The following is a 23,430-nucleotide window of genomic DNA, read 5'->3' as shown; positions in this document are numbered from 1 at the left end:
GGGGTTGGGGATAGGACCAGACTAGACCCAGCAGAGCATACCGTGGGGATTGGGGATAGGACCAGACTACCCAGCAGAGCATACTGTGGGGTTTGGGGATAGGACCAGACTAGACCCAGCAGAGCATACCGTGGGGTTTGGGGATAGGACCAGACTAGACCCAGCAGAGCATACTGTGGGGTTTGGGGATAGGACCAGACTAGTCCCAGCAGAGCATACCGTGGGGGTTGGGGATAGGACCAGACCAGACCCAGCAGAGCATACCGTGGGGTTTGGGGATAGGACCAGACCAGACCCAGCAGAGCATACCGTGGGGTTGGGGATAGGACCAGACTAGACCCAGCAGAGCATACCGTGGGGTTTGGGGATAGGACTAGACCCAGCAGAGCATACCGTGGGGTTTGGGGATAGGACTAGACCCAGCAGAGCATACCGTGGGGGTTGGGGATAGGACCAGACTAGACCCAGCAGAGCATACCGTGGGGTTTGGGGATAGGACCAGACTAGACCCAGCAGAGCATAACGTGGGATTTGGGGATAGGACTAGACCCAGCAGAGCATACCGTGGGGATTGGGGATAGGACTAGACCCAGCAGAGCATACCGTGGGGATTGGGGATAGGACCAGACTAGATAGACCCAGCAGAGCATACCGTGGAGGTTGGGGATAGGACCAGACCCAGCAGAGCATACCGTGGGGTTTGGGGATAGGACCAGACTAGACCCAGCAGAGCATACCGTGGGGTTTGGGGATAGGACCAGACTAGACCCAGCAGAGCATACCGTGGGGTTTGGGGATAGGACCAGACCCACCAGAGCATACTGTGAGGGTTGGGGATAGGACCAGACCAGACCCAGCAGAGCATACTGTGGGGTTTGGGGATAGGACCAGACCCACCAGAGCATACTGTGGGGTTTGGGGATAGGACCAGACCCAGCAGAGCATACCGTGGGGTTTGGGGATAGGACTAGACCCAGCAGAGCATACCGTGAGGTTTGGGGATAGGACCAGACCCAGCAGAGCATACTGTGGGGTTTGGGGATAGGACTAGACTAGACCCAGCAGAGCATACTGTGGGGTTTGGGGATAGGACCAGACCAGACCCAGCAGAGCATACCGTGGGGTTTGGGGATAGGACCAGACCAGACCCAGCAGAGCATACCGTGGGGTTTGGGGATAGGACCAGACTAGACCCAGCAGAGCATAACGTGGGATTTGGGGATAGGACTAGACCCAGCAGAGCATACCGTGGGGATTGGGGATAGGACTAGACCCAGCAGAGCATACCGTGGGGATTGGGGATAGGACCAGACTAGATAGACCCAGCAGAGCATACCGTGGAGGTTGGGGATAGGACCAGACCCAGCAGAGCATACCGTGGGGTTTGGGGATAGGACCAGACTAGACCCAGCAGAGCATACCGTGGGGTTTGGGGATAGGACCAGACTAGACCCAGCAGAGCATACCGTGGGGTTTGGGGATAGGACCAGACCCACCAGAGCATACTGTGGGGGTTGGGGATAGGACCAGACCAGACCCAGCAGAGCATACTGTGGGGTTTGGGGATAGGACCAGACCCACCAGAGCATACTGTGGGGTTTGGGGATAGGACCAGACCCAGCAGAGCATACCGTGGGGTTTGGGGATAGGACTAGACCCAGCAGAGCATACCGTGGGGTTTGGGGATAGGACCAGACCAAGCAGAGCATACCGTGGGGTTTGGGGATAGGACCAGACCAGACCCAGCAGAGCATACCGTGAGGTTTGGGGATAGGACCAGACCCAGCAGAGCATACTGTGGGGTTTGGGGATAGGACCAGACTAGACCCAGCAGAGCATACTGTGGGGTTTGGGGATAGGACCAGACCAGACCCAGCAGAGCATACCGTGGGGTTTGGGGATAGGACCAGACCAGACCCAGCAGAGCATACCGTGGGGGTTGGGGATAGGACCAGACTAGACCCAGCAGAGCATACCGTGGGGGTTGGGGATAGGACCAGACTAGACCCAGCAGAGCATACCGTGGGGTTTGGGGATAGGACCAGACTAGACCCAGCAGAGCATACCGTGAGGTTTGGGGATAGGACCAGACCCAGCAGAGCATACCGTGAGGTTTGGGGATAGGACCAGACCCAGCAGAGCATACCGTGGTGTTTGGGGATAGGACCAGACCCAGCAGAGCATACCGTGGGGGTTGGGGATAGGACCAGACCAGACCCAGCAGAGCATACTGTGGGGTTTGGGGATAGGACCAGACCAGACCCAGCAGAGCATACCGTGGGGTTTGGGGATAGGACCAGACCAGACCCAGCAGAGCATACCGTGGGGGTTGGGGATAGGACCAGACCAGGCCCAGCTGAGCATACCGTGGGGGTTGGGGATAGGACCAGACCCAGCAGAGCATACCGTGGGGGTTGGGGATAGGACCAGACTAGACCCAGCAGAGCATACCGTGGGGATTGGGGATAGGACCAGACCAGGCCCAGCAGAGCATACCGTGGGGATTGGGGATAGGACCAGACCAGGCCCAGCTGAGCATACCGTGGGGGTTGGGGATAGGACTAGACCCAGCAGAGCATACCGTGGGGGTTGGGGATAGGACCAGACCAGACCCAGCAGAGCATACCATGGGGATTGGGGATAGGACCAGGCCCAGCAGAGCATACCGTGGGGATTGGGGATAGGACCAGACCAGGCCCAGCAGAGCATACCGTGGGGTTTGGGGATAGGACCAGACTCAGCAGAGTATACCGTGGGGTTTGGGGATAGGACCAGACTCAGCAGAGCATACCGTGGGGGTTGGGGATAAGACCAGACTAGACCCAGCAGAGCATACCGTGGGGGTTGGGGATAGGACCAGACCAGACCCAGCAGAGCATACCGTGGGGATTGGGGATAGGACCAGACCCAGCAGAGCATACCGTGGGGGTTGGGGATAGGACCAGACTAGACCCAGCAGAGCATACTGTGGGGTTTGGGGATAGGACCAGACCAGACCCAGCAGAGCATACCGTGGGGTTTGGGGATAGGACCAGACCAGACCCAGCAGAGCATACCGTGGGGGTTGGGGATAGGACCAGACTAGACCCAGCAGAGCATACCGTGGGGGTTGGGGATAGGACCAGACTAGACCCAGCAGAGCATACCGTGGGGTTTGGGGATAGGACCAGACAAGACCCAGCAGAGCATACCGTGAGGTTTGGGGATAGGACCAGACCCAGCAGAGCATACCGTGAGGTTTGGGGATAGGACCAGACCCAGCAGAGCATACCGTGGTGTTTGGGGATAGGACCAGACCCAGCAGAGCATACCGTGGGGGTTGGGGATAGGACCAGACCAGACCCAGCAGAGCATACTGTGGGGTTTGGGGATAGGACCAGACCAGACCCAGCAGAGCATACCGTGGGGTTTGGGGATAGGACCAGACCAGACCCAGCAGAGCATACCGTGGGGGTTGGGGATAGGACCAGACCCAGCAGAGCATACCGTGGGGGTTGGGGATAGGACCAGACTAGACCCAGCAGAGCATACCGTGGGGATTGGGGATAGGACCAGACCAGGCCCAGCAGAGCATACCGTGGGGATTGGGGATAGGACCAGACCAGGCCCAGCAGAGCATACCGTGGGGGTTGGGGATAGGACTAGACCCAGCAGAGCATACCGTGGGGGTTGGGGATAGGACCAGACCAGACCCAGCAGAGCATACCATGGGGATTGGGGATAGGACCAGACCCAGCAGAGCATACCGTGGGGTTTGGGGATAGGACCAGACCAGGCCCAGCAGAGCATACCGTGGGGTTTGGGGATAGTACCAGACTCAGCAGAGTATACCGTGGGGTTTGGGGATAGGACCAGACTCAGCAGAGCATACCGTGGGGGTTGGGGATAAGACCAGACTAGACCCAGCAGAGCATACCGTGGGGGTTGGGGATAGGACCAGACCAGACCCAGCAGAGCATACCGTGGGGATTGGGGATAGGACCAGACCCAGCAGAGCATACCGTGGGGATTGGGGATAGGACCAGACCCAGCAGAGCATACCGTGGGGGTTGGGGATAGGACCAGACTAGACCCAGCAGAGCATACCGTGGGGTTTGGGGATAGGACCAGACCCAGCAGAGCATACCGTGGGGGTTGGGGATAGGACCAGACTAGACCCAGCAGAGCATAACGTGGGATTTGGGGATAGGACTAGACCCAGCAGAGCATACCGTGGGGATTGGGGATAGGACTAGACCCAGCAGAGCATACCGTGGGGATTGGGGATAGGACCAGACTAGATAGACCCAGCAGAGCATACCGTGGAGGTTGGGGATAGGACCAGACCCAGCAGAGCATACCGTGGGGTTTGGGGATAGGACCAGACTAGACCCAGCAGAGCATACCGTGGGGTATTGGGATAGGACCAGACTAGACCCAGCAGAGCATACCGTGGGGTTTGGGGATAGGACCAGACCCACCAGAGCATACTGTGGGGGTTGGGGATAGGACCAGACCAGACCCAGCAGAGCATACTGTGGGGTTTGGGGATAGGACCAGACCCACCAGAGCATACTGTGGGGTTTGGGGATAGGACCAGACTAGACCCAGCAGAGCATACCGTGGGGTTTGGGGATAGGACTAGACCCAGCAGAGCATACCGTGAGGTTTGGGGATAGGACCAGACCCAGCAGAGCATACTGTGGGGTTTGGGGATAGGACCAGACCAGACCCAGCAGAGCATACTGTGGGGTTTGGGGATAGGACCAGACCAGACCCAGCAGAGCATACCGTGGGGTTTGGGGATAGGACCAGACCAGACCCAGCAGAGCATACCGTGGGGGTTGGGGATAGGACCAGACTAGACCCAGCAGAGCATACCGTGGGGGTTGGGGATAGGACCAGACTAGACCCAGCAGAGCATACCGTGGGGTTTGGGGATAGGACCAGACTAGACCCAGCAGAGCATACCGTGAGGTTTGGGGATAGGACCAGACCCAGCAGAGCATACCGTGGTGTTTGGGGATAGGACCAGACCCAGCAGAGCATACCGTGGGGGTTGGGGATAGGACCAGACCAGACCCAGCAGAGCATACCGTGGGGTTTGGGGATAGGACCAGACCAGACCCAGCAGAGCATACCGTGGGGTTTGGGGATAGGACCAGACCAGACCCAGCAGAGCATACCGTGGGGGTTGGGGATAGGACCAGACCCAGCAGAGCATACCGTGGGGGTTGGGGATAGGACCAGACTAGACCCAGCAGAGCATACCGTGGGGATTGGGGATAGGACCAGACCAGGCCCAGCAGAGCATACCGTGGGGATTGGGGATAGGACCAGACCAGGCCCAGCAGAGCATACCGTGGGGGTTGGGGATAGGACTAGACCCAGCAGAGCATACCGTGGGGGTTGGGGATAGGACCAGACCAGACCCAGCAGAGCATACCGTGGGGATTGGGGATAGGACCAGACCCAGCAGAGCATACCGTGGGGTTTGGGGATAGGACCAGACCAGGCCCAGCAGAGCATACCGTGGGGTTTGGGGATAGGACCAGACTCAGCAGAGCATACCGTGGGGTTTGGGGATAGGACCAGACTCAGCAGAGCATACCGTGGGGGTTGGGGATAGGACCAGACCAGACCCAGCAGAGCATACCGTGGGGGTTGGGGATAGGACCAGACCAGACCCAGCAGAGCATACCGTGGGGATTGGGGATAGGACCAGACCAGCAGAGCATACCGTGGGGTTTGGGGATAGGACCAGACCAGCAGAGCATACCGTGGGGTTTGGGGATAGGACCAGACCCAGCAGAGCATACCATGGGGATTGGGGATAGGACCAGACCCAGCAGAGCATACCGTGGGGTTTGGGGATAGGACCAGACCAGGCCCAGCAGAGCATACCGTGGGGTTTGGGGATAGGACCAGACCCAGCAGAGCATACCGTGGGGGTTGGGGATAGGACCAGACCAGACCCAGCAGAGCATACCGTGGGGTTTGGGGATAGGACCAGACTAGACCCAGCAGAGCATACCGTGGGGATTGGGGATAGGACCAGACCCAGCAGAGCATACCGTGGGGTTTGGGGATAGGACCAGACCCAGCAGAGCATACCGTGGGGGTTGGGGATAGGACCAGACTAGACCCAGCAGAGCATACCGTGGGGTTTGGGGATAGGACCAGACCCAGCAGAGCATACCGTGGGGTTTGGGGATAGGACCAGACCCAGCAGAGCATACCGTGGGGGTTGGGGATAGGACCAGACCAGACCCAGCAGAGCATACCGTGGGGGTTGGGGATAGGACCAGACCAGACCCAGCAGAGCATACTGTGGGGTTTGGTGCTGGAATTGGACTGGTACCTAGAGTAAACACTAGACATACCCTCCTGGCCTGCAGTCTATCCAGTCATGTGATAGTCCAGTCATTTGATAGTCCAGTCATGTGATAGTCCAGTCATGTGATAGTCCAGTCACACATTGCGTGCCAGGAGAGGCACACCACACCAGCAGGAGACCAGTCTGACTTCATATAGAGAGACGCCAGGTGGGGAAAGGGTCACGATTCCAATATCTCAGTCACATTTACAAGTGGAGAGTCCGTAGCTGCTAACACTGCATTTTAACATTATCCTCTGGGCTTGTATACAAAACAAAAAGCAGCTACAACGTCTGATGTCAGAACTGCCGTTAGCAAGAGATAATTATTATTTAAAACCATGATTGTGATGATTTCATCTGAGAGAACAACATCTCAGACCTGAACAGCAGCGTACAAGCAGTAAGTAGGTTGTAGACTCAAGTCAAGTAGAGTTGCACATTTTGGGGAATATTCAGAGGTGGAAACTTTCTGTGGAAATTAACGGGAATATATGCAAATTAATATTAATACCGTTTAAAATGTATATGTTTATACCATTGGATATATTTACCATATCATATGGAGACAGAAACATAAACATTTAACCTTCTCATAAGTAGACTTAATTACAAATGATTAAATATTTACATAACAAAAAACAATTTAGTTACGAATTGAACTTTATTTAAATGAGTTGACTCTTCACACGGGATGAATTCACTGAACAACAAAAGGGAATATTGAAGGATTCCCAATGATTCATCGCATCTCCCAGAGTTGCAATTCCATTGAATTGAGGATAGTTTAACCAAAATATGCCACAAGACCTAGAATTGTCTTTTGTGTATCCCACAAAAAATATTCAATGTTATAAGCTAACTTTTTTTTAATGAATTTAAGCAAAATTCCCCCAATTCCAGGGCTCAACTTCCCACGGAAAGTTACCGACCCTTTGTAACCCTAAAGTCAAGTCACCATTTACAGAGAACGTGTTTACTCAGCTCTGTCCAGGATAAACAGATCCCACCCACCTGGCTGCCGTCCCCAGTCCCACGTCTCGATGATAGAGTGATGGACAGATGTCGACACTTCCTCCTCCTCCTCCTTCTTCTCTTTATCGTTGGATTCATCTTTCTTCTGAGTACCGAAGCAATCCGTGCAGTCTTCTGGAGAGAGGGCACATACACAGCATTACAGAACCATCACATTTATCTCATAGCCTCCTAGCATCCTAACTCCTAGCATCCTAGCTCCTAGGTAAACAATACATCCTGGCTTCTTTAACATGGTGGGGCTGATGAGTGATGTGATGAGTGATGCGTTGGACACACAGATTTGAAACACCTGTAACTGCCATTTCCTGCAAATCCAGAGTCTTAAATGATAACAAACAAAGTAGCAAACACAGTGATTAAGTACAAATGAATTATTTAAGTTTCATTCATATTTAAAATATTTTCCTAAAATTATACTAGCAATTTCATTTTTCAATGGTCAACAGATCAGGGAGCATAGGTATGAGGGCCTGGCAAAAGCAACTCAAGTCATTCACAGTGTGTTCACATATGTGTGTGTGAGTGAGTGAGTGAATGAATATGAGAGCGTGCGAGTGTGTGTGTGTGTGTGTGTGTGTGTGTGTGTGAGGGTCAGGTTAGGCATTTTGCCACTTTCCTCAGTATTTAGCTCTCAGAATCTAACTTTGAACAACAACGAACTTGAATGTTTTAAGTACACAACAAAAACCAGATCAGGACGCCGCTTTTGAAGACTGGGAAACATCCATATTTTTTGTTGCTGTGTAGTTTTTAATTCAAGCGCCCATCTAGCATCTAGTTAGCGGTGTTTCTGTAACTTTGATGCTAGTTAACATTTCATTTTGTTTGTAACATTTCATTTTGTTTCTGGGAAAGTACCAGTCAGTCCAGTTACAACGCTTTATTTATTTCTGTTCACGCAGAGTCAGGGTATATGCAACAGTTTGGGCCGCCTGGCTCGTTGCAAACAAATTTGACAGAATTTTACGTAATTATGACATAACATTGAAGGTTTTGCAATGTAACAGGAATATTTAGACTGATGGATGCCACCCGTTAGATAAAATACTGAACGGTTCAGTATTTCACTGAAAGAATAAACTTCTTGTTTTCGAGATGATAGTTTCCGGATGTTTTAGAGGAGGAGGGTATTTTAGAGAGGAGGGTATTTTAGAGAGGAGGGTATTTTAGAGGAGAGGAGGGTATTTTAGAGAAGAGGGTATTTTAGAGAAGAGGAGGGTATAATGACCTAAGGCTCGTATTTCTGTGTTTATTATATTAGAATTAAGTCTAATACCACGGCTCGCTGGGACAAAGATGTCCCCTTGTAGCAGAAGTTTGTTTATTTTGATCATATGGAACAACATGAAACGTTGCACAATTGTAATATATATTATAAACATTTTCCAACATGATGTTTGTCACAGTGGAAGGTGATTACTGCACCACTACGTAAACCTGTCAGAGCAAAGTCCAAAAGTGGTGCCCCTCTTACATTCCTGGGGAAGAAAGCTGAACATCCTACACTCAGAAAATTACTAATATATTTAAAAGGTTCAGGGGTATTGTAGTCATGAAAAGGTAGAGGGTAGATGGGTATTGTAGTTCCTACCTGGGTGAGCCGATTCTTCTCCATTGAAAGTGATCTCTTCATCTTTCACCATCTCATTCCACATCTCGCTCAGCCCTTCTGGAGAGAACACTCGCTGCCATAGGAAAACACAGCAGCTTAGAGTTTACACGGTGTCTTTCAGAACATACCGACAACGGCCAAGGAATAGGGCTCTGGGCAACAGTAGTGCACTATATAGGGCTCTGGGCAACAGTAGTGCACTACATAGGGCTCTGGGCAACAGTAGTGCACTACATAGGGAATAGGGCTCTGGTCTACAGTAGTGCACTACATAGGGAATAGGGCTCTGATCTACAGTAGTGCACTATATAGGGCTCTGGGCAACAGTAGTGCACTATATAGGGAATAGGGCTCTGGTCAACAGTAGTGCACTACATAGGGAATAGGGCTCTGATCTACAGTAGTGCACTATATAGGGCTCTGGGCAACAGTAGTGCACTATATAGGGAATAGGGCTCTGGTCAACAGTAGAGCACTACATAGGGAATAGGGCTCTGGGCAACAGTAGTGCACTATATAGGGCTCTGGGCAACAGTAGTGCACTACATAGGGCTCTGGGCAACAGTAGTGCACTACATAGGGAATAGGGCTCTGATCTACAGTAGTGCACTACATAGGGAATAGGGCTCTGATCTACAGTAGTGCACTATATAGGGCTCTGGGCAACAGTAGTGCACTATATAGGGAATAGGGCTCTGATCTACAGTAGTGCACTATATAGGGCTCTGGGCAACAGTAGTGCACTATATAGGGCTCTGGGCAACAGTAGTGCACTACATAGGGAATAGGGCTCTGGTCAACAGTAGTGCACTATATAGGGCTCTGGGCAACAGTAGTGCACTACATAGGGAATAGGGCTCTGGTCTACAGTAGTGCACTATATAGGGAATAGGGCTCTGATCTACAGTAGTGCACTATATAGGGCTCTGGGCAACAGTAGTGCACTACATAGGGAATAGGGCTCTGGTCAACAGTAGTGCACTACATAGGGAATAGGGCTCTGATCTACAGTAGTGCACTATATAGGGCTCTGGGCAACAGTAGTGCACTATATAGGGCTCTGATCAACAGTAGTGCACTATATAGGGCTCTGGTCTAAAGTAGTGCACTATATAGGGAATAGGGCTCTGGTCAACAGTAGAGCACTACATAGGGAATAGGGCTCTGGTCAACAGTAGTGCACTATATAGGGCTCTGGGCAACAGTAGTGCACTACATAGGGAATAGGGCTCTGGTCAACAGTAGTGTACTATATAGGGAATAGGGCTCTGATCAACAGTAGTGCACTATATAGGGAATAGGGCTCTGATCAACAGTAGTGCACTATATAGGGAATAGGGCTCTGGTCAACAGTAGTGCACTATATAGGGAATAGGGCTCTGGTCAACAGTAGTGCACTATATAGGGAATAGGGCTCTGATCAACAGTAGTGCACTATATAGGGAATAGGGCTCTGATCAACAGTAGTGCACTATATAGGGCTCTGGGCAACAGTAGTGCACTAAATAGGGAATAGGGCTCTGGTCAACAGTAGTGCACTATATAGGGCTCTGGTCTATAGTAGTGCACTATATAGGGAATAGGACTCTGGTCATGGACTGATTGAGACTACAGCAGATTGATGGACAGATTGATGGACTGATTGAGACTACAGCAGATTGATGGACAGATTGATGGACTGATTGAGACTACAGCAGATTGATGGACAGATTGATGGACTGATTGAGACTACAGCAGATTGATGGACAGATTGATGGACTGATTGAGACTACAGCAGATTGATGGACAGATTGATGGACTGATTGAGACTACAGCAGATTGATGGACAGATTGATGGACTGATTGAGACTACAGCAGATTGATGGACAGATTGATGGACTGATTGAGACTACAGCAGATTGATGGACAGATTGATGGACTGATTGAGACTACAGCAGATTGATGGACTGATTGATGGACTGATTGAGACTACAGCAGATTGATGGACAGATTGATGGACAGATTGAGACTACAGCAGATTGATGGACAGATTGATGGACTGATTGAGACTACAGCAGATTGATGGACTGATTGATGGACTGATTGAGACTACAGCAGATTGATAAAACCTCTTGTTCTTAATGAACCAGATTTGGACCTTGTCAATATCCCCAATATATTAGAGACTACAGCAGGGTCACCAACCGTCAAACATAAAAATATGAATAGGTAGGGACATATTAGAAATATAAAAAATAAAGTAGCAAGCCAATGTTGTCAGGGACATAACATGGGCAGTAGGTTGACAGATATATCGCTGAAGTGACTGAATGAATAGCGTGTCATTATGATAGTCTGGGAAAACAGTGCCATCAAATGATCCTCTTACAGTCTGATCTGCCTGCTTGACAGTCCATGTGTCAACGAGTGAAGAAATATAGACTTTACCCTACTCACATTGCTTCATAAAGTAATCCAAGACCTATTGACTAAATGGACTAACAGCCAAAACAGGCGTTTTCAAAGATTCAGGTTCCAATGTCAATAACATGGTTGACACCCGGCAGACGATCATCCAAGTCATGTGTCGGACAGGTAGGAGCTGGAAAACGCTCAGCCGGCGTCCTAAACGGCATCATATTCCCTACATAGTGCACTACTTCTGATCAGAGCCCTATGGGCCTACATACGAAATAGGCTGCCATTTGGCATTCACCCTTGGACATCATTGAGAGCTGCCTGTCTAATTATGGCAACAAACATTTAGGGGAATACTTGTGCAATACTAGATCAAATGTCGGGAAGAAAAACAAACACATAAACACATACATCACATTGCATCATTTCACACAGTCAGCTTGAATGTTTAGAAGGGACACTTCAAGGACTTTGTCAATGAGGCCATTTAGCCAACTCTGCTGGCAGATACCCATAGACTTCTAGTCATTGCGCTAACGTTCATCTGACTCTGGGGACGTAGATAAAAGGGCATCATTGCCAACATCCTGAAGTATCCCCTTTAAGCTGCAGTGGACCTGGAGTTCTGCACCTTGCCTTGATCAAAACCAGCATGAACCGACCTAACATGCTGGCAGACACGGTAAGACCACCACATTACTGAGGAATCTATGTCTTCATTTATCTTTAACATATTGGAAATAGACAGGTTGAGGAAGACCGATAATACCATTCACTACCACAGGTTAACTGTGCTAATCTTCCATCTGAGATCAGAGGCCCAGTCAGTCTCACTTGATTACTCCAAAATACAGAAGAGAACTGAAAGCAAACATAATAAATAAACCTCGAATCAGGCCTACACACCCAGTAGCCTTGCAGGAGGACGGGTTGGCGACCCCTGCAGGGTGTTCATCTCTAGGCAAGCAAATCTACCTCCACGTTCAAGGTTTTCAATAAAAAAAGGTGGCGTCGACATGATGTTGAAAGAACGAAAAGGTTCACCGTTTCATTGTACAATAGGCCTGCTTTCCAGCCAAGAGGTCTCGTGGCAGTGAAGAGGGCAGTGGTCTTACCTGTAAGTCTATCTTCAGCCATTTGTCATGGAACCTCAGTTGGGCATCCAGGGTAAAATACGGAGTAGGCATATTTACGTCTTCCTGGCTGCAACCGCACCAAACCCTGGAAAGATAACTAATATTTCAACACAAATATGGACAGCAGCAGCTAACTGTCTTTGACATTTTAAAAAGCCTGTTTCCTAGGTGACGATACTCAGCTAGCGAACAAGTTTGCAAGCTAGCTATGTTTGTAACAAGGGCAGGACTATTTTTAACAATTTAATCATTATTTTCTAGGGGCCAATAATAGTAAACGGTTGCATAATGCCAGCCACATAGAGCCGTGATATCTGGCAAACAAAATGTGCTAACTAGCGCGTGAGCTAGGTAACTGATGAAGCTAGCCCGCAATGCGGTTAGCCGTTTGTCGTGCCCAAAGACCAGCAGACGGCAATATGGAGTCGTTTCATCTTATCATCGTGGCCAAGGAAACATAAAGTATGTTACCGTCCCCGAAATGAATTGAACTTATTCAGGAAACCAGCCCTAATGTTGTAACATCATTATGTTGTGGTATTATCCAAGCTAAAGCACACAATATCGTTTACATACAGCAGCTTTTCAATCTACAACATTTGTTGGTTTCAGTCATTTCTGTTAATTCATTCAATATTTATTATTATTATTACAGTCTTCCTGTTCTCATTGTCGGAGGGGACACGTTTGCAGACTCACAACTTGTGAAAAACACATTTTGGTTTATTTCATTTATCAGTTGTCAATTTATTAAATTGTCTTTTGTTTGAAGCATTCCTGACCATGTTGAGGACACGGAAGTTACCGGGCCATGTTGAGGACACGGAAGTTACCGGGCCATGTTGAGGACACGGAAGTTACCGGGCCATGTTGAGGACACGGAAGTTACCGGGCCATGTTGAGGGCACGGAAGTTACCGGGCCATGTTGAGGGCACGGAAGTTACCGGGCCATGTTGAGGGCACGGAAGTTACCGGGCCATGTTGAGGGCACGGAAGTTACCGGGCCATGTTGAGGGCACGGAAGTTACCGGGCCATGTTGAGGACACGGAAGTTACCGGGCCATGTTGAGGACACGGAAGTTACCGGGCCATGTTGAGGACACGGAAGTTACCGGGCCATGTTGAGGACACGGAAGTTACCGGGCCATGTTGAGGACACGGAAGTTACCGGGCCATGTTGAGGACACGGAAGTTACCGGGCCATGTTGAGGACACGGAAGTTACCGGGCCATGTTGAGGACACGGAAGTAGGTCTGGGCTACCGGGCCTGCACGCAAATGTAGGCTTACAAATGTGCCCATGTGATAGTATTTCTGATTGTCTTAACTCACCACCACTAATGAGCTGTGGAGCTTCTCAAAGTAATATTTTTCTTCACCTCAAAAACGGTAAACAAGGTCTGTTTTTATATCCATTGAGAATGACAATACCGACCACTTGACTTTTCCCATCATAATTTTACGTTACAGCCTTATTCTAAATGGATTAAAGCAAAAACAGGTTATTTTATTTTTTCCGATTTATTAAAAATAAAAAAAACTTAAAAATCACATTTACATAAGTATTCAGACCCTTTACTCAGTACTTTGTTGAAGCACCTTTGGCAGCGATTACAGCCTTGAGTCTTCTTGGGTATGACGCTACAAGCTTGGCACACCTGTATTTGGAGAGTTTCTCCCATTCTTCTCTGCAGATCCTCTCAAGCTCTTTCAGGTTGGATGGGGAGCTTTGCTGGGCCACTCAGGGACATTCAGAGACTTGCCCCGAATCCAATCCTGCGTTGTCTAGGGTGTGTGCTTAGGGTCGTTGTCCTGTTGTAAGGTGAACCTTCGCCCCAGTCTGAGGTCCTGAGCAGGTTTTCATCAAGGATCTCTCTGTACTTTGCTCCATTCATCTTTCCCTTGATCCTGACTAGTCTCCCAGTCCCTGAAACCATCCCCACAGCATGATGCTGCCACCACTATGCTTTACCGTAGGGATGGTGCCAGGTTTCCTCCAGATGTGACGCTTGGTATTCAGGCCAAAAAGTTCAATATTGGTTTCATCAGACCAGAGAATCTTGTTTGTCATGGTCTGAGAGAGTCTTTAGGTGCATTTTGGTAAACTCCAAGCAGGCTGTCCTGTGCCTTTTACTGAGGAGTGGCTTCTGTCTGGCCACTCTACCATAAAGGCCAGATTGGTGGAGTGCTGCAGAGATGGTTGTCCTTCCAGAAAGTTCTCCCATCTCCACAGAGGAACTCTAGAGCTCTGGATCATCGGGTTCTTGGTCACCTCCCTGACCAAGGCCCTTCTCCCACGATTGTTCAGTTTGGCCGGGCGGCCAGCCAAACTTCTTCCATTTAAGAATGGAGGCCACTGTGTTCTTGGGGACCTTCAATGCTGCAGAAGTGTTTTGGTACCCTTCCCCAGATCTGTGCCTCGACACAATTCTGTCACGGAACTCTACGGAGAATTCCTACGACCTCATCGCTTGGTTGATGCTCTGACAACTGTGGGACCTTATATAGGACAGGTGTGTGCCTTTCCAAAATCATGTCCAATCAATTGAATTTACCACAGGTGAACTCCAAGTTGTAGAAACATCTCAAGGATGATCAACGGAATCAGGATCGACATGCGCTACATTTCCTGTCTCATAGGGTCTGAGAATACTGATGTAAATAAGGTATTTCAGTTTTTGATTTTTAATACTTCTGCAAAAATGTCTAAACCTGTTTGTCGCTTTGTCATTATGGGATAGTGTGATGTCATTATGGGGTATTGTGATGTCATTATGGGATAGTGTGTGTAGATTGATGAGGATTTTATTTGATTTAATCCTGTAACGTAACAAAATGTGGAAAAAGTCAAGGCACTATATACACACACACACACATATATATATATATATATACACATGCATAAGTATTCAGCTCCCTGAGTCAATACGTTAGAAACACATTTGGCATTTTTATCCTGAAAAACTCCCCAGTATTTGCCAATGTCACGCTTACCCATACCATGATGCAGCCACCACCATGCTTGAAAATAATGGGGGAAGTTACTCAGTGATGTGTTGTGTTTGATTTGCCCCAAACATAAGGCTTTGTATATTAGGCCTAAAAATTGTATTCCTTTGCCAGATTATTTTTATTTATTTTACCTTTATTTAACTAGGCAAGTCAGTTAAAGTATTTAGTGCCATGTTGCATACAAGATGCATATTTTTATTCTGTATATTTGTATTCGTCTTTTTACTCTCTCATTTAAGTCATTATTGTGGAGGCACTACAATGTTGTTGATGCATCCTCAGTTCTCTCATCCATTGAACTCTGTAACTGTTTTAAAATGGTAACATCGTGGAAACATCCCTGAGCAGTTTCATTCCTGTCCTGCAGTTCGGTAGGTGGTTTAAAACATAATGAACAGCGTAATTATTAACTAATAATTATTAACTGGACCAGGCGTAAAAATATACTCAATATCTGATTTTGTTATTGATACTCATCTACCAATCACTGCCCTTCTTTATGGCGCTTTCAAAAAGCTCCCTGGTCTTTGTAGTTGAATCTGTGCTTGAAATTCAATACTTACAGATGTTGTATGTGTGGGGGACAGAGGACGGGTTAGTCATTCAAAAATCATGTCAACCCCTATTATTTCACACAGAGTGGTTCTATGTAACTTATTATGTGATTTGTTAAGCCAAATGTTACTCCTGAATTAATTAAGGCATGCCTAAAAAAAGGGTCTGAATACTCATAGAATTTAGTTACCAGATTTGCATTAAATATTTATTTATTTTTATTCAAAAAATAATTGTTTTTATACATTTAATCCCACTTTGTAACACAATAAAATGTGAAGAAATGCTTTAAGGCACTGTAACTACTGCTGTACACACCTTTTCTAAGCATGTCCATTCTGTCTTACACATACACTGAACAAAAATATAATTTTCCATTAGCACAAAAAGCACATTTCTCTCAAATGTTGTGCACAGATTTGTTTACATCCCTGTTAGTGAGCATTTCTCCTCTGCCAAGATAATCCATCCACCTGACAGGTGTGGAATATCAAGAAGCTGGTTAAACAGCATGATCACTACACAGGTGCACCTTGTGCTGGGGACAACAAAAGACCACTAAAATGTGCAGTTTTGTCACAACACAATGCCACCGATGTCTCAAATTGAGGGAACGTGCAATTGGCATGTTGACTGCATGAATGTCCAACAGAGCTGTTAATGTTAATTTCTCTACCATAAGACATAATGTCATTTTAGAGAATTTGGCAGCATGTCCAACCAGCCTCACAACCACATATATCCACGCCAGCCCAGAACCTCCACATTCGGCTTCTTCACCTGCGGGATCGTCTAAGACCAGCCACCTAACGAAACTGAGGAGTATTTCTGTCTTTAATAAAGCCATCTTGTGGGGAAAAACTCATACCGATTGGCTGGGCCTGGCTCCCCAGTGGGTGGGCCTTTGCGCTCCTACCCCCATGTGAAATCCATAGATTAGGGCCTAATGAATTTATTTCAAATTGACTGACTTATATGAACTGTAACTCAGTAAAATCGTTGAAATTGTTGCGTTTATATTTTTGTTCAGTTTATTTATATTCCGGTCTCTGACATTACTCGTTCTGATATTTCTAAATGTATCTGGATTATGTGTATTTTTGTATTATTATTGCTAGGTATTACTGCACTGTTGGACCTAGAAATACAAGCATTTCGATGCACCTGCGATTTGTATTTATTTATTTAACCTTTATTTAACTAGGCAAGTCAGTTAAGAATAAATTCTTGTTTACAATGACGGCCTACCAAAAGGCCTCCTGCGAGGATGGGGGCCTGGGATTTTATTTTTTGAAATAATATAAATATAGGACAAAACACACATCACAACAAGCGAGACCTAAGACAACATAACATGGCAACACAGCATGGTAGCAACACAACATGACAACAACATGGTACAATCATTATTGCGATAACATCTGCACATCTGTGAACGTGACCAATAAACTATGATTCGAGAAATGCGTTGTACTCCGAATTGTCCCATTACACCGAAAGGCTGAACGACTGCTAGTTTAAGTAACCAGCAGATATTGTCCTCATGCTAGCTAGCAGTAGCAGCCATTATGGAATGGGGTCGCGTTGAACAACAAAGGAGCTGATTGGCTGACACTGCCATTCCAAAATGGCTGCTGTGGCTTCTTGTTATCTATCATGAGGACAAAAAGGACTGTGTTCCGGAAAAACTAGCTAGCCTTCGTTCAATCTTCTCCGTGTAACGTTATCAGTTGTCATATTTGGACAATTCGGAGTATAATGCATTTCTCATCCCTGGATAGAGGTACATTTTCCGAGCCATATCTACCGCCGGCTCTGCGGTGTCTTTATATAATATACACAGGAATGATGTCCGACCGTAGTGCAGATGTAAGCAAGCGGTTCGGATCTGCAGGCTACTGTTTGGCTAGCTATATTTTACTTCGACAGTAAGACGTTATAGCTACAAAGCATATCTACACTAGTTACCACACACTTGTTTTAGCTAAACTGTTGGATACTTGCTGTGTTATCATACTAGCGTTAGTGTTGCAGTTAACCAAATGCATGAGTTTACTTTAGCGATGCGGCTAGCTGCATCCAAGCTAACTAACGCGCTAGGTCATAACACATGCAAGGACAGAAGCGTTTCACATCCTGTACACTCGCCGATGTCGCTCACTTCATCTACATTTATACGACAAATGTATACAATTATTTTGTCCTTACCTGTAAGTTTTTCGTATTATATTCTGGCCCCTCCAGTCCTAACACGGGCTTTGCTGCATTACCAGGTCGTCCATATTGGACCCATATGATTGACAGCTGAACCATCCAGGGCATTGAAACAGATGACGTAGCTAGACTTTAGCCAGTCACCGGGACGTGTTAGAAATATTTTGCATGCAGCCTTCATTCCTCCCTTGTTTCCTTGAAGTAAGCCTAATTATTGAACAAACGTTATTACAACTTTAGAGAACGTTCCCGTTAGGTCATTAACGAACGTGTTCATATGAATGTTCCTGTGATTTCGTAGCAAAACAGAATGCTGTATTCACGGCAAATCAGAGGGTGACCACTCTTAATGGCATCATACAAACACTGCGTGTGTTTCATTATTTTTAGGTGGGTCCTATCTAAAAGATGGGGTACGGTGCAGCGGAACACTCCAGTAAGTAGCCTAGTTTACAGCTTCACCTCCTGGCATGTTTTAGCTGAAGTAGTCTGTCTACATGATCATGTTTTAAATGAGGCATATTTTCCTAATGTACGTAACCCGAGTGGTGCAGTCGTCTAAGACACTGCATGAGGTGTCACTGGTGTACCTGGTTCGAATCCAGGCTGCATCACATCCGGCCGTGATTGGGACTCCCATAGGGCGGCGCACAATTGGCCCAGCGTCGTCCGGGTTTGGCTGTCATTGTAAATAAGAATTTGTTCTTAACTGACTTTCCTAGTTAAATGATGGTTAAATTTAAATTATACAAAAATACATTATACTGCAGCATTACTACTCACTGATTGAATAATAGTTTAAAATCAAATTTTATTTGTCACTTGCGCCGAATACAACAGGTGTAGTAGACCTTACAGTGAAATGCTCACTTACAAGCCCTTAACCAACAATGCAGTTTTAAGAAAATACCAACAACAAAAAAGAGATAAGAATAAGAAATAATTAAAGAGCAACAGTAAAATGATTGTATTTATTTTCTTTAACCTTTATAGACAAGTCAGTCTAGACAAGTCAGTTAAGAACAAATTCTTATTTACAATGACGGCCTACCAAAAGGCAAAAGGCCTCCTGCTGGGATTAAAAAATATATAAAATAAATACAAAATGAATATAGGACAAAATGCACATCACAACAAGAGAGACAACACAAAACTACATAAAGAGAGACCTAAGACAACAACATAGCAAGGCAGCAACACATGGCAACACAGCATGGTAGCAACACATGGCAACACAGCATGGTAGCAACATAACAACATGGTAGCAGGAGGGCTAGGGTCAGTTTGTTATATCTGGAGTACTTCTGTCTTATCCGGTGTCCTGTGTGAATTTAAGTATGCTTTCTCTCTTTCTCTCTCTCGGATGACCTGAGCCCTAGGACCATGCCTCAGGACTACCTGGCATGATGACTCCTTGCTGTCCCCAGTCCACCTGGTCGTGCTGCTGCTCCAGTTTCAACTGTTCTGCCTGCGGCTATGGAACCCTGACCTGTTCACCGGACATGCTACCTGTCCCAGACCTGCTGTTTTCAACTCTCTGGAGACCGCAGGAGCGGTAGAGATACTCTTAATGATCGGCTATGAAAAGCCAACTGACATTTACTCCTGAGGTGCTGACTTGCTGCACCCTCGACAACTACTGTGATTATTATTATTTGACCATGCTGGTCATTTATGAACATTTGAGCATCTTGGCCATGTTCTGTTATAATCTCCACCCGGCACAGCCAGAAGAGGACTGGCCACCCCTCATAGCCTAGTTCCTCTCTAGGTTTCTTCCTAGGTTTTGGCCTTTCTAGGGAGTTTTTCCTAGCCACCGTGCTTCTACACCTGCATTGCTTGCTGTTTGGGGTTTTAGGCTGGGTTTCTGTACAGCACTTTGAGATATCAGCTTATGTAAAAAGGGCTATATAAATAAATTTGATTTGATATAGAGGGAGAGTGAGTTCATAGAGAGAACAAAGGAATTTCTTCCACCTCACAGAACTGGAGAACCGAACGACATTTATGTTCTGGAGAAGGTATAAAAGATCGGTTAAGAATCCAGCTACGAACTGGTCCGTTTGGTACAATTTTGTGAAACTCAGATATGAGGCTTACATCAAATTGTTGTATAAGATGAATGAGTGAGGATGATACTGTTTGTGAAATTATGTAATGTGATTTTGGACTGTTTAATGAAGGAAACTCCAATTCCCTTTGGAGATTAACTAAATCAGAGGACCGCCAATGACCACAGTTATGGTCTGGCGTCCTGGGACAGGCCCTTTTCTGCTCTTCCGAATAAAACCCCCACCCGGGTTTTCTATCACCAGACCAGCTTACCTCGATAACGAGAGGGCCAAGGTTTGAGAGGAGACCGAGCTTACCTCAATTACGAGATGGCTAAAGGTTGCAGACCAGCTTACCACGAGAGGGCCAAGGTTTGAGTAGACGGCTGAATCTTTTAACCATACCACGTGGTTAAACTCTTAGACTATCGATACCGACAGAATAAGAACAAGTCTTTGATATTAATTACTAGTCTGCAGCTAGGAATTTGGTATCATTGAACGCGAAGACCGACAACCGCCGAAACATCTATTCTATAAAGACATGAATGAATGTCACTCTGAACTATCCATTCTAACCACGACAGAGAGAGGGCGGACAAACTCTCCCAAATAAACTTTTCAACAGAGATCCCGACGACACACTGAGCGTAAATATATACACTGCTCAAAAAAAATAAAGGGAACACTTAAACAACACAATGTAACTCCAAGTCAATCACACTTCTGTGAAATCAAACTGTCCACTTAGGAAGCAACACTGATTGACAATAAATGTCACATGCTGTTGTGCAAATGGAATAGACAAAAGGTGGAAATTATAGGCAATTAGCAAGACACCCCCAATAAAGGAGTGGTTCTGCAGGTGGTGACCACAGACCACTTCTCAGTTCCTATGCTTCCTGGCTGATGTTTTGGTCACTTTTGAATGCTGGCGGTGCTCTCACTCTAGTGGTAGCATGAGACGGAGTCTACAACCCACACAAGTGGCTCAGGTAGTGCAGCTCATCCAGGATGGCACATCAATGCGAGCTGTGGCAAGAAAGTTTGCTGTGTCTGTCAGCGTAGTGTCCAGAGCATGGAGGCGCTACCAGGAGACAGGCCAGTACACCAGGAGACGTGGAGGAGGCCGTAGGAGTGCAACAACCCAGCAGCAGGACCACTACCTCCGCCTTTGTGCAAGGACGAGCACTGCCAGAGCCCTGCAAAATGACCTCCAGCAGGCCACAAATGTGCATGTGCCATCCAGGACCTATATACTAGGCGGTGTCGGAGGAAAGCCCATCAAATTGTCAGAGACTGTTTTCTCTGCTAGCGCAAGGCAAGCGGTCCCGGAGCGGCAAGTCTAGGACCAAAAGGCTCCTTAACAGCTTCTACCCCCAAGCCATAAGACTGCTGAACAACTAATCAAATGGCCACCGGACTATTTACAATGACACGACCCCTCCGTTTATTATCCATGCATAGTCACTTCACCCCTACTTACATGTACAAATTACCTCAACTAACCTGTATCCCTGCACACTGACTCGGTACCGGTGCCCCCTGTATATAGCCTCGTTATTCTTATTGTGTTACTTTTTAGTATTATTTTTTACTTTAGTCTATTTGTTAAATATTTTCTTAACTCTTCTTGAACTGCACTGTTGGTTAAGGGCTTGTTAGTAAGCATTTCACGGTACGGTCTACACTTGTTGTATTTGGTGCGTGTGACAAATAATGTTTGTTTTGATTTGATTAAATGATTAATACAAACAGGGTAACTGTATTAGACTGATTGCCTTAAAATAACTTCTCAAACATACTTCATAATTCCAGTTTAATACTCTGGGGAATGAAGAGCTGTGTAATACTCTGGGGGAATGAAGAGCGGTTTAATACTCTGGGGAAATGAAGAGCAGTTTAATACTCTGGGAAATGAAGAGCTGTGTAATACTCTGGGGGAATGAAGAGCGGTTTAATACTCTGGGGAATGAAGAGCTGTTTAATACTCTGGGGAATGAAGAGCTGTTTAATACTCTGGGGAATGAAGAGCAGTTTAATACTCTGGGGAATGAAGAGCTGTTTAATACTCTGGGGAATGAAGAGCTGTTTAATACTCTGGGGAATGAAGAGCTGTTTAATACTCTGGGGAAATGAAGAGCTGTTTAATACTCTGGGGGAATGAAGAGCTGTTTAATACTCTGGGGACTGAAGAGCTGTTTAATACTCTGGGGGAATGAAGAGCTGTTTAATACTCTGGGGAATGAAGAGCGGTTTAATACTCTGGGGGAATGAAGAGCTGTTTAATACTCTGGAGAATGAAGAGCTGTTTAATACTCTGGGGGAATGAAGAGCTGGTTAATACTCCGGGGAATGAAGAGCTGTTTAATACTCTGGGGAATGAAGAGCTGTTTAATACTCTGGGGAATGAAGAGCTGTTTAATACTCTGGGGGAATGAAGAGCTGTTTAATACTCCGGGGAATGAAGAGCTGTTTAATACTCTGGGGAATGAAGAGCTGTTTAATACTCTGGGGGAATGAAGAGCAGTTTAATACTCTGGGAAATGAAGAGCTGTTTAATACTCTGGGGAATGAAGATCAGTTTAATACTCTGGGGAATGAAGAGCGGTTTAATACTCTGGGGACTGAAGAGCTGTTTAATACTCTGGTGAATGAAGAGCTGTTTAATACTCTGGGGAATGAAGAGCTGTTTAATACTCTGGGGAATGAAGAGCGGTTTAATACTCTGGGGAATGAAGAGCTGTTTAATACTCTGGGGAATGAAGAGCTGTTTAATACTCCGGGGAATGAAGAGCTGTTTAATACTCTGGGGAATGAAGAGCTGTTTAATACTCCGGGGAATGAAGAGCTGTTTAATACTCTGGGGAATGAAGAGCTGTTTAATACTCTGGGGAATGAAGAGCGGTTTAATACTCCGGGGAATGAAGAGCTGTTTAATACTCTGGGGAATGAAGAGCTGTTTAATACTCTGGGGAATGAAGAGCGGTTTAATACTCTGGGGAATGAAGAGCTGTTTAATACTCTGGGGAATGAAGAGCGGTTTAATACTCTGGGGAA

The 23,430-nt window shown here is 46.9% G+C and overlaps 1 protein-coding gene and 1 long non-coding RNA gene across 2 annotated transcripts in view; one reads left to right on the top strand and one right to left on the bottom strand.

Annotated features, from left to right (window-relative positions):
* Window positions 1-18,422, bottom strand: part of herc2 (HECT and RLD domain containing E3 ubiquitin protein ligase 2) — a 341,136-nt gene extending 322,714 nt beyond the window's left edge. The window contains exons 1-4 of the mRNA XM_055943959.1: window positions 18,314-18,422; window positions 12,518-12,623; window positions 8,985-9,078; window positions 7,370-7,504 (exon numbers count right to left, since the gene is read on the bottom strand). Of these exons, the coding sequence (XP_055799934.1) occupies window positions 7,370-7,504; window positions 8,985-9,078; window positions 12,518-12,589 (301 nt within the window). The 5' untranslated portion in view covers window positions 12,590-12,623; window positions 18,314-18,422. The remainder of the gene's footprint in view (window positions 1-7,369; window positions 7,505-8,984; window positions 9,079-12,517; window positions 12,624-18,313) is intronic.
* On the top strand, window positions 17,611-22,133 carry LOC129869499 (uncharacterized). Its single transcript, XR_008761954.1, has 2 exons — window positions 17,611-17,888; window positions 18,710-22,133. It is a non-coding gene; the product is annotated as an uncharacterized LOC129869499 (long non-coding RNA).
* The last annotated feature ends 1,297 nt before the right edge of the window (window positions 22,134-23,430 follow it).

Source organism: Salvelinus fontinalis, chromosome 14 (genome assembly GCF_029448725.1).
Source record: "Salvelinus fontinalis isolate EN_2023a chromosome 14, ASM2944872v1, whole genome shotgun sequence".
NCBI classification, from domain to species: domain Eukaryota; kingdom Metazoa; phylum Chordata; class Actinopteri; order Salmoniformes; family Salmonidae; genus Salvelinus; species Salvelinus fontinalis.
The sequence above is the reverse complement of the archived record's forward strand: the minus strand, read 5'-3'. Positions and strand labels throughout refer to the sequence as shown.